General features: G+C 40.2%; 1 protein-coding gene across 4 annotated transcripts in view; it reads right to left on the bottom strand.

Annotated features, from left to right (window-relative positions):
- ZSWIM8 (zinc finger SWIM-type containing 8) overlaps window positions 1-12,589 on the bottom strand; it is a 2,719,879-nt gene that overhangs the window by 1,068,366 nt on the left and 1,638,924 nt on the right. For all 4 annotated transcript variants that reach the window (XM_044056095.1, XM_044056097.1, XM_044056096.1 and 1 more), the window contains exon 12: window positions 9,890-10,069. In XM_044056095.1, the coding sequence (XP_043912030.1) occupies window positions 9,890-10,069 (180 nt within the window). The remainder of the gene's footprint in view (window positions 1-9,889; window positions 10,070-12,589) is intronic.

Below are 12,589 nucleotides of genomic sequence, written 5' to 3'. Positions count from 1 at the left end.
AAGAACAGTTATTGGTGAGCCTACATTCTGCCTCTCAGTAGTCATCTTGGAATTAGTGCTTCTGTTTTCTCCTGGTGAGAGGAGTACACGGACATTATTTCCTGGAGACTACTGATCACCAGAAATCCTAACTGCTTTATAAGTGACAGCTTGGAATATGTGCTTATATTCTGGTCCTGGTGAAATAAGCATAGCGCACTGATTCCTGTTTCTGGTTGAAGAGTGAGTGTCTGTGCTTAACGTTCCTGTTTGGTCTGGTTGCTATTCAAGGCATCTACCAGGAAAAGGCTACAAGCCTACAGACCCTTGCATCATCTTGGACAACACTGTGGATCACCAAACAGGTTGTGGCATGCTTCTCATCTTGGGACTGATGCTAATATTTTGCTTCTTGTGAGAGAAGCAAAGGAGCATTGCATCCCAACAGGGTGAAATGGTGGTGAGCCCAGCATTAGTAATAGCAAAGCAGTAGCCATTCATGTTGACTCCCCTATTTTCATCATTCTTGACAAGCTAGTTCTTTATTTCATTAAGTACTGCTTAATTTGTTTCTAACTTCAGAATATCTGCCTAAATACTTCATCCTTAAATTTTTATGGTCTACGTATTAGTTTCCCCTCAAGTGTCTGGCAGTACTCTGTATAGACTCAGACACCTTGAATGACAATTTTCCTGTAAAAGCACAACTGAAATTTCTCCAATATCTTGTTGTACACAGGGCAACTAGTTTGCAGAGACGAGCACTGTCCCCATACCTGCAAACCAGATACACCTGACAGCAAGTGATATTCTCACTCCAACTGTCTAATCAATAAAAAAGGGTCTGTTGCCATGGAGATGCACTTTCCTACCGTCTCCGTTACCAGCTTGGTGGATATGGGCATCCTAAGGCAATGTAAAAATTGCCTCATGATTACTGACAAACAGTTAATTCTCTCACAAAATGATATGGTATGTGAGAGATGTATTTAAACAATGTCACTGGAGGCAAAGCGCTCACATAAAAGTACTCCTAATGTCAATAAGGTTGTCGGTAGTACACACGCTGCACCCATCACTCACAATTCAAAGGTGACATATCGACACACACATGCTGAGGCACTTAAATATAACCATTCTAAACCACAAAGATCTCCTAGACAAAGTACACATAAAAAATGCCCTCAGCAGCCCCAAATGCACTCTTTCAAAACAATACCCACATCAACACTTAGAGCTACATCTCATTAAGCCTCTACCTTTAAGCCCATAAGGCAAGTCAACACACAATCGAACATTCTAGTCATTGGAGACTCCATCATGAGGCACACTACTGTCCCTCTCACCAGGCTGAGTAAGGAGAAAGTCACAGTTGGATGCTCATCAGGGGCTAGGATCCACCACATTATGCAGGTACTCAGATCATTGGACCACAATTACCAGTATGACTTGGTCATAGTCCATGTGGGAGAAAATGACCTGTGACATACTTCCCTAGACTATATGAAGAGAGACATCATGGAGCTTTCGGAATGTGTCTCAGGCTGGTGTAAGCCTAGCACTGAGCAGCATTTTACCTTCTCGAAGGATGATGCCACAGTATCAACAAAAGATGACTAATTTTAATAACCGGCTTAGTTCCTGTTGTCATTCTAATTGGGTGCAATATTTATCAGCATGGAAGGAGATGGCCAATAGACCACACTACTTTGCCAGGGATGGTTTGCACCTTTCCCCTCTAGGCTTTTGAATATTAGCCAAGACATTGTCTTCTCCCATAGTGCATTTTTTAGGCAATACCAAACTGAAAGTACTTCTAACATAGCAAATCAAAACCAAGAAAATCTAAAGGTATTACTGCTCAATGCTTGGAGTCTAAACAAAAAAACTCCACTCCCTAGATCTCTATACCCTAGAGAATGCTGACATCTGTGCAGTCACTGAGACATGGTTTAAAGCTGCAGAGAGCACATGAACAGTGCTAGGCTACAATGCTTTCCAAACATTTAGGCCAGCTACTTCTCAGGCAGGGACTAAAAGCAGAGGTCTCTCTATTCATATCAAAAATAAATATACTTCAAGGCTGGTCAAACAGGCCAATGCACTTGAGCTACTCCATGTTCAAATCATCATAGGCAAAATCCAATACACTTCCTTGCAAGCTATAGGTCCCCCTCTATGACCCAGGAAACCCATACCATGTATTCAAATTTATCACAAATACTAACCATCCAACACAATACCCTATTCTTGAGTGACTTTAAGTACCCCACTATTAACTGGGAATCCTATATGACATCAAATGTACATGTACAGAGATTCCTGGATTCCGTAAACACAGATTCCCTGGACCAGATAGTCAATACACCAACCAGGGGTGCAACTATACTGGATCTGTTCCTCACTAACATGGGAGAGTGCTGCACATCCCCTACTGTAATGCCTTCCCTGGTAAGGTCAGACCACAAATTGGTTTCCTTTGAAGTGAAAATAAAACTTGGACCCAAGCTAAAACTGGAATACTCTTGAAATATTCTAAGGCTAACCTCTTGCCATTACGTAAAAACCTGGTAAAATTTCAAGCCCCCATAAATGCTGAGAACACTGCTGCTTATGCAGAACTGTTCATCAAAACCCTGTACAAGCATGTTAATAGTTGCATAGAGGCAGCTGTACCCACCAGAAAGAAGTACAGAACTAATTCAAAAATAACAAGCTATCCTGGTGGAATCACAAAATCAAAAGGCTGTATAACAGGAGGAAGAAACTCATGGCAAAAATTAGGAGGTGCAACACCCAGCAGGATAAAAGCACTCTCATCAAACTAAACCAACAACTCAGAAGACAAATAGTCTACCAAAGCCAAATTTGAGTTATGTTTGGCCTCCCAGGCTAAGGACAACCACAAAGCATTCTATAGCTATATCCACAACCTCAAAGGCAATAAACAATTGTGTGTAGAGCTCATTGTAAATGGAGCCACCTATACTGAGCCAGAAGACATAGCAAACATCCTGGCTGATGAATTCAGCCCCAACTTTACCCCCCCAAGAAATATCACCACATATAACTCCCCTACTATTACTAGGGAACAGGTCCTTAATGCTCTCTCTAAGACCAAGAACACCGCATCAATGGGCTTAGACAATATCCCAGGATGGCTTCTAAATAGCATGAAACATGACATAGAATGGTTTCTGGAATTACTATTTAACTGTAGCCTCCAAACAGGTTTCATGCCTCATGAATGGAGAAAGGCAACACTCATCCCTCTGCACAAAGGTGGGCCCATCTACAAACCCTGGAAACTACAGTCCCATAAGTCTGACTAGTCTTTTATGTAAAGCCATAGAAAGAATCATTATGGAGATAATCAACATAGATATAGTAAACCTCCAGACACTGGACCCAACCCAGTCTGGTTTTGTCAAGGGCAGATCATGCCTACTTAACCTGGTGGACTTCTTTGAGAAAGTCACCAAAGCAGTGGATGAGTGCAAATTTGTTCACACTGCCTACCTTGACCTAGCCAAGGCATACACAATACCCCATTTGGGCATTGTTGATAAACTTGAGATTAGGTAAAAACCTGTATATCACCCAGTGGATAGCAAACTAGCTCACAGACAGGACCCAGGAAGTTAGAATTGGGGAGTCCACCTCTAAAAAGAGGCCAGTCACAAGTGGAGTCCCCCAAAGATCAGTCCTTGGACTGTTTTTTTTTTTTGGCATTTACTTCTCAGAAGTCAAGGCCAATATCAGTGGTCTCTGGCTGACTAAATTTGGAGATGACTGCAAATTAGGAGCTGTCATTGAATCTCACACTGACACAAATGTTCTCCAGGAGGGGCTGACACAGACAAACAACTGATGTCAGAGCCATGGACTAAAACTAAATGCCAAGAAATGTATAAGTATCCTTTAGGAAGTCATCCATCCCTGTTAAATATCATACTGACAACACACCCCTTAGAGCTGACCCAGTAGTCAGGAACTTAGGGACACACATAGATAGTAATCTAACCTTTGACCATTATGCGTCTACAGTGGTGAGGAAATCATTCTATGCTGTGCAACTTAGAAACAAAGGTATGGCATCTAAATCCAAGGAAGTCATTGTTCCACTATATTCAGCATTCATCAGACCTATCATTGAGTTCAATGCCCCCTTTAGTATATACCTAACCAGGTATATCCAACAACTGGAACATCCACAGAAGTTTCTCACTAAAAGAATACGGGGGGGGAGGGGTAAGTAGAATGTCCTATGCAGATCACCTCAAGGCCCTATCCCTGTATTTTGTCTCCTACAGGCTTTTGAGGGGGGGAGATCTGTGCCTGGCATTCTCACTCTGACAGACCTCCTGCATATCTACAAAACAAACAGCACCAGAATTATCCATTCTAAACACTTAAACCCTGCCTGTGACATACATAGGACCTGCTGGAGAGATGGGTATGTATCCCAGAGACTACCCCATCTATGGAAATGGCTCCTGCAGTCATGTGAAACAGAGTTCATCCCTAATCTAATTTAAGTGCAACTTGGACAACTGGAGGGGAAACCAGAAATTCATCTCTGGTTTGGAACCTATATCTCTAATGGACACAGGTAAACTGTAAATGGTTCATCTCCCAGGCCCATGCTTACACTTATCAAGGTTATCAGAACTTGTCAGAGATTTGAGATGCATGGCTAGGCTTAAAAAGTCCCTTGTGGTCATTAGCCTAGTAAACACCTATGAACCTATAATATTTACAGTCCCATTAGTTGAACTTTCTTCTATGTCTGAGAAATATGGTCTAGCTAGACCATCTTTTTCACCAGACACTTGTTTTCTATTTTCTTCTAACAGTTTAATACTATAGCCCCTATCTTTGAACTCTGTGACCATCTCATCTAGCTGTTTAATACAGTCAGACATATCTCTATTAACCCGACTGACTATAAGGGACTTACAGAGTACAATGTCTTTGTATATTTGGGGGGGGGGGGGGGTGCATACTAGTGTTGTGTAAATATCTAGCAGTTTGAACTTCTTTTCTATACATTCTAGTACCTTTTATATTATCTTTGATATATACACAATATATACATTAATATCCAAAAAGCTTGTCTGATTTTGAATAACTAGGTTTATACTTCAAGACGGTAGTTATATGTAGTAATATATGTTAAAAAAAAAAAAAAAGATTCTAAGGTTTCAATACTGCCCTGCCAGACTAAAAAACACCATCCACAGAGCGCTTAAAAACTTAATGTTTCTAACAAAAGCACTTCACAGAATAAATTCTCATCTTCCAAGATGGGAAGTGCAAGATTAGCATAAGTGTTGGCAACGGCTGTACACAATGCTACTCTTTCACTTGATGGTATAGGATTTTATCATATAAAAATACATTACATAGTACAAGTTCTAATGATGGGCACAAGGCTTCTATTGGAGTACTACTCTTGTTTGTGTACATACATAGATGACGCATAACAGCTTCAACTCCACAGTTATTAGGTATGACAGTAAATAAGGAGTTTACATCTAGTATTACAAAAACTATTTCTTTGAATTTATCTGTTACAAATTCAGCTTCATTGCTTAGTTGCCATTTACATAACTCCATAATTAAGTATCTTTAATATAACTTTATATATATAGAGAGAGAGAGAGAGAGAAAGATACGTGTATACACACACGCATGTATTTTTTATTTTTTATTTTAAAATCAAAGTTTAAAATGTAATGAATCTCAGTGTTTACCCACTTATCACTAATCAATAATACAAGTAGGTGCTCCGATTTCCAGGGACATTTTTCTCTTGCAGACATCTATATTATAAAAGTGCTGGCATGACACTATACATTGTCTTGCTCTCAATGCTATGCAAACCTGGAAACACATCAGTATCATTGGTGGTTATATCCCATCAGGAAATAATATCCCCACTCTGGAAAACATACTAATTTGAATTTCCAATTCCCTCCCACAATAAACTATCCTGATGGGTGACTACAATACTGATTGGCTTAACTGCTCCTCAAAAAATCCATCTTCCCATATAAACCTCCATGAGTTTACTCAACTCATCACCTTCCCTACAAGGACTGACAAATCTTCCAAACGACAGTCAATCCTTGACTGGATTTTGGTTAGCAGCTCCTCTCAGGCACCCCAGTCAGGATGTCTGCCAAACAGTCTAAGTAACCACCAGCCAACCTTTCTTCTTAGGACCTGGATTCACCAAGTCATCCAGCCCACCTTCCACTTAATCAGAAACAAGAAAAAAATTAATTTAAATAGTTTCATCATTACTCTAAACAGTTAACTGGGAGTCATTCAAGCACCTACCACTAGAAGACGCAGTGAACTCATTCAACAACGCATTCTTAGACATAATAAGCTTCCATGCATCCCCCTAGAGCTATCAGAGCAAAATCAAAGTATGCACCCTGGCTAATTAAAGAATGTAGTTCAATATTCGAGCCTAGAGACAAAGCCTGGCAACAACATAAAAAAAAAAAACAAAGCACAGACAACTAAACAAACAGATTTAGAACTTCTGAATAAAACTAAAAATTAGACAAAATCAACTACTACTAAAAACATCCAAAATACACACACAAAAAACCTTCAAAAATTCTGGCCAGCAGTTAATAAAATACTTCATCCAGGTAAATCCACTACCCCTGCCCCAACGACAACCAACAATTCTGATAATATAGCAATCCAATTCAATGAATTCTTCACAAAAAACATCCAATCCTTAGCAAAATCTCAAGGTATTATCAGCAACCCTACCCTCTTACCCCCCCCAGAACTGTACCAGCTCCCAATACTCTACCTCCCACTTTAACTTACAACCAGTATCTGTTAAATCTATAGTAAAAACAGCTCAAAAACTTAAACCAACAACCATAGCCGCTGATAACCTTCCAGTAGAATTTCTACATATTGCAGCGGAAGCAATAGCCTTCCCAGTAGCCATACTCATAAATTGAACAATATCTGAAAGCAAGGTACCTGCAATATAGAAAACCTCCCATATTCTACCACTACGTAAGGGAGGTAACTCCAGTGAACTCACCAATTATTGCCCAATTGTCATCCTATCTCCCTTATCCAAAATACTAGGAAGATGCACACCCAATTAATGGACTACCTTCTCATACACAAACTACTATCAAACACCTAACACTGATTCCATCCCTCTCACAGCACCACAACAGCAATATTATCCTTTACTAACGCAGTTAACTACCATAGAAACAATGGAGAATGTGTATCAGCCATATTTCTAGACTCATCCAAAGCCTTTGACATGATAAATCACAATAAACTCATCAATATTCTCTACATCCAAAATCTCAATAATTCCACTATCACATCATTCCAAAGCTACCTAGCAGGATGACTGCAAGGCATCCAGTAGCAACACCAACTTACCCTCTTCTTCCAGTCACCACAGGGGTTCCACAAGGCTCAATCCTTAGACTGATATTATTCTTTCTATTCACTAACCAGCTCAGCACCTGCACACCACAAGCCTCTGTAGTACAATATACCCACGACTCCACTATATGTGCAGTCCCCACTCTGCAAGACCTTCAGACCAAAACCCAAGATTCCTTTCTGTCTGTAGAATCGTGGCTCACTAACTCCCAGCTCATTCTAAATCCCAACAAAATTAAGCTTCTTCTTTTTAGCCCAACTAGATTCCCCTCATCTTCCCAGTCCTTTAAAATTTTGTCCAGGAATCAAACTATAATCACCCCACTCATTCACACTAAACTACTTGGGGTCGAAATTGACAATAACTTGAAATTTGACATTCACATAGTCCAATCTATCAAAAAGGTTCACAAGAAAATAGGACTCCTGTGCAGAAATCAACAATTTCTTACAAAAACAAAAGCATAGCTTGCACTCACCTTCTATCAACCTTCCTCTATGCCTCTCCAGTATTAATCAATCTCTGCAAACAGACCTAATCATACTGGAATCTTGCTATAATAAAATAGCAAGATTTGCCACTGCTGCCTCACACAGATCAAGTCACTGTATATCACTTAAACAACTAAACTGGCTTGATCTCCCCCAGCTTCTACACTTTAATCAAATACCTTTGCGCATAACATTCTTCACCAACCCGATAAAACCCCTTCTCTCTATAATCTCATCCAAACATACACCACAGCTCAATCTCTTCACTCCAGTAACCAACACCTTCTAGACACCACCAAAGCCAACAACTTAGCTGGGAAATCTTTCTTCTCTAACTATATTCCTAAAATAAGGAATAAGCTGCCAATCCCAATAACTTCCAACAGCTCTAGCCCCCAATTTAAAAAGCTCCTCAGGTCACACCTAATGGACACCAGGCTATGCTCTTTTAACTCCCCTGTATAGGCCTTCCCAAGTTCTGCCCTTTATTTTATTTTAAACTAACAGCAAGAAGTAACTACATCTGTGTGTAATAACCTCATAATTTTAATTGCATTTGGAGCATTACGATGTATAATGAACTTCTTTCAAGTAATGAACTGTATTGCTTCAACATTTTGTAATTATTATTTACCATTAATAATGCATCTTAAATGTTTGCAAATTGCTGAGATGTCAGTAACTGTTACTGTATGTATACTCTGATACATTATGGAGCTTTTCTCCCTGGGCCTCCACTGAAAAAGTACCTGTGTCCAGTCGGACTTTCCTAGTAAACAAATGTAAAACAAATAAATTGCTACACATACATCAGTCAGTCACAGTGTATCATACTCTGCTTCTATTAAGGTTGGGTATTTGACTTTTGCTTAAGGTGGAGATAACAGCACAAGTCTACACTATATCTTACTGAGATATCACAAAATCAGATTATTAAATCTTATGTAGTCATCAAACAAAGCAACATGAATGAAGCTCTTTGTTTGCAGAGGCAATATAATGCTGTCCAATTCAGAACTGAAATGCAATGAAATCCTCAAGAACAAAATGGCAGTCTTGGAGGTGCATACCAGAATATCCTATTGAATTTTCTAAATATTTTACAAACTCTGAGAAACTAATATATGGCTCTTCATATGTAAGAACCAGAAAACAGGGTATTAAAGAGATTTTAACGTGACTATCTGGCATCACGTTTGACTTCCATAAAATGTGGGTACACATCTGGAATAGGTTTATGGCTTGTCATTATGACATTAATAAAAATAATGTACATTTCTCCTGAACCAAGAAGATTCCAGTTATATAACTTGTGCTTGCTCCAGAATGTAGACTCTTAACACAGTGAGACAGTATATGACGATAAGGTTGTGAACATCTTCATATCAGCAATCAACTAAACAAATCATGGGGAACAGTCATGGCACACACTTCTGAGAAATTAGCAAGAATGTTTCAAATGATTTCAAAGTTATAACAAGCAACCTACACAACTAAAAGACTACGCCATTTTTGGCAATCTGTTCAACAGATCAAACTTTTCACACTGACGGACAATTTTTTTAATCTAAATCACACTAATGTGTTCTTACGAAATAACAAATACATTCTTTTCTCAGTAAAAAAGTGACTTTTTTAAAATATTTTAAATTAATTATCTTAATCCAGTGCAAAGTTATGACAGACCAAGAACCTTTCCCAGCATTCGGTGGGCACAAGGCATAGAGTTGAGACAGCAATGCTACCTGCTACCCCATTGTGCCTGTGTCATAGCAAAATACTTTTGCACTTGTTCTGACAGAGCTGAATATGTCTGTCTGCTTGTCCCAAGAGCTATTATCTCACGTAGTCATCTATAACTTTGAAATACTCAATAGACTTGTCCTGAAAACTTTATAAGAATATCTTGAAATATATAAATATACTTTCCAAGTCATTATACAGATCAATAAAAAGAAATAAGAAATTTTACCTCCAAAGCTTTTGTAGACGCTGGGGGTCTCTGTAGCTCAAGTGCAAACATGCCGATGTTGAAGGCCAAGTTATGATACTCCACCCTCTCACTCAGAACAGTGAGCAAAAAAGCTGCTTTTGACAAAGTGTTGGTAGCAATAGCTGTTTGCTTTGTTGTGGAAACTTTGTTCTTCTTCCCCTACCCAAAAAGAAAACAAAGAAAAATTATTTTCAAGCACAGGAACACTACCAAGCTTTTCAAATTATACTGCAATACTTGTATGGACTATCAAATACAACACAGCACAAATTTAATGTAGCCAACCTGGTAAACTTCACCCTCAACTAATTCAGACTTAGATTTATTTTCTTAAATCCTATTTGTAAGAACCACATAAAGTCATTGGTTAGGGCACTAAACCTTCAGAGTTTTCTTGCCTCAGAGTAAGGGTGGCTACAGCCCTGGCTTTTAGGTACAAGCTAGGGGAAAAAGCTAAATGAAAATATCCACTCCATGACAAAAAAACAAAACAAAACAAAAAAACATAACGGAATAAAGGGAGCAGAAGCATAAGGATGGGGCAAAAGGGGCAGACGTCCCCAGTGCAAGGTGTTACAGGGTGTGATCAGGAACTGAAGTGCCTATATTCTTTTCTGTACCAGCACGTCTAAATGCTGGTACAGAAAAGCACTTCTTGTGTGGTACAGTTTATAAACTATAAAAAGAAGTTATGTACTCACCATAACGTTCCATCTGAGTTGTTGCTCTTCATTTGTCTTCAGCCTGTGGGACACAGATCCGAGACGGATCCGACTAGGTTGCATTTCTCCAGCATCAGATCAGAGCTCCAAGCTCCTCCTCTACCCATAATGCCCCCTTGCCTCCTTCCTCCCTTCAGATCGAGTTTGTTGCTCATCCTATCAACCCAACCTGACACAACGCTTTATCCCTTGGCACAACAACCCAAAAAGTAATACAAGGAATGACCATTTATGCCAAGAGAAGGGCCGTGTCTTTTCCAGCCAGACTATCACACAGCCCATATAAGGCAGGGGGAAGGAGGGAGGGACAGTTAAAGACAAATGAAAAGCAACAACTCAGATGGAACGTTATGGTGAGTACATAACTTCTTTATCCGAAGTTGTCTTCATTTGCTCTTTAACGTGTAGGACAGAGTCCCCAGCTACCAAACACCTTGGAGGCCCTCATGGAAGGATATTCCATAACACAGCAGAGCCAAAGGATGCCCTACTTCTGAACTTGTAATGGGAGATAAAAGTATGTGAAGATACCCAGGTAAGCCATAGAGTAAATTTCATCCAAGGAAACTCTGGACCAAAAGGCAGCTAAAGTAGCCATAGACCTAGCAGAATGCGCCTTAACTTAACCTGGCGGGATCAAACCTTTAGTTGAATACGTCAAAGAATACACTGAGAAATCCAATGAGCAATGGTGACCTTAGATGCAGGCTTCCCTAGAAATGGCTTAGAGTAGGAAACAAAAAGTTGATCAGACTTGCAAAAGGTCTTTATCCTGTGCAAGTAAAAACATAACTGTCTATGACCATCCAGCAGGTGGAATTTATACTCTCCCTTATTCTGAAAGTTCGGAAAGAAGACAGGGAAGGTTGATAACCTGATTGATGTTTGATTCTGATGCTACTTTCGGCAGAAAGGAAGGGTTAATGCGCAAAGATACCCTGTCTTTATGAAAGATCATGCAAGGAGGCTTAATCGATAAGGCCTGAAGCTCCAACACTCTTTTAGCTGAAGTAGTAGCAATTAGGAATGCTGTCTTCCAAGACAGAAACTGTAGCTCCACTGAAGCAGTTCAAAGGGGGAAGAAACCAAGGCTTGCAGTACCAGAGTAAGGTCGTAAGGGGGCGCAGGGTCCTTGATCGGTGGCCTAAGAAAAAAGGTGCCCTTAAGAAAGGCTTTGCAGAGCTTAGAAGGGGCTAGAGAAGCTGAATTCTCCCCTATGTGGAAACTGGAAATAGCCGCCAGTTGAACTTTAACTGTAGAGGAACTGGCACCCTGTTGAAAAACGCCTGCCAGGAACTCTAAGATAACAGTAATCAGAGCAGTGAAGGGATCCAAATCTCATTGAGATATCCAGATTGAGAAATGCTTCCACTTACTCGAAAAGACCTTCCTCATGGAAGATCTGTGAGCCGGTACCATGATCTTCTTAATCAAAGAAGATAGTCCAGGAGTCCCAACTATCATGGGTACTGGAGCAGCCAAGCGGTGAGCTTCAGAATGGCCAGATGTGGAACCCCGGAAGGATGAGAAAGGAGATCTGGAACCAGATCCAACATCCAGGGAAGACACACTACGTGATACCACAGAGAAGGGAACCATACTTGGTGAGGCTAGAAGGGGGCAATGAGGATGACTGAGCTCCCCAGCTGTTGCACTTTCTGAATGAACTTGGGAATCAGGGGAAGTGGTGGATAAGCATAGAGAAGACCAAAGGGTCAAACATGAACCAGAGCATCTCTGGGGACTCCCCCAGAGGGGTTATCAGAGTAAAAACTCGCTGCACTTTGCATTGGAAGGAGAGGCAAAGAGAATGCAGCAAGGCTGACTCCACTTTAGAAAGATCTGTTTCGTTACTGCAGGATTCAGATACCACTCGTATGGCATCAGGATAGACCTGCTAAGCCTGTCCGATAGAATGTTGGACCTCCCTGGAATGTGCATTGTCACCAGAAAATGG

Source organism: Protopterus annectens, chromosome 14.part0 (assembly GCF_019279795.1).
Source record: "Protopterus annectens isolate FY-2018-M chromosome 14.part0, PAN1.0, whole genome shotgun sequence".
Taxonomy (NCBI): domain Eukaryota; kingdom Metazoa; phylum Chordata; order Ceratodontiformes; family Protopteridae; genus Protopterus; species Protopterus annectens.
This window is presented reverse-complemented; position numbering and strand designations above follow the sequence as displayed.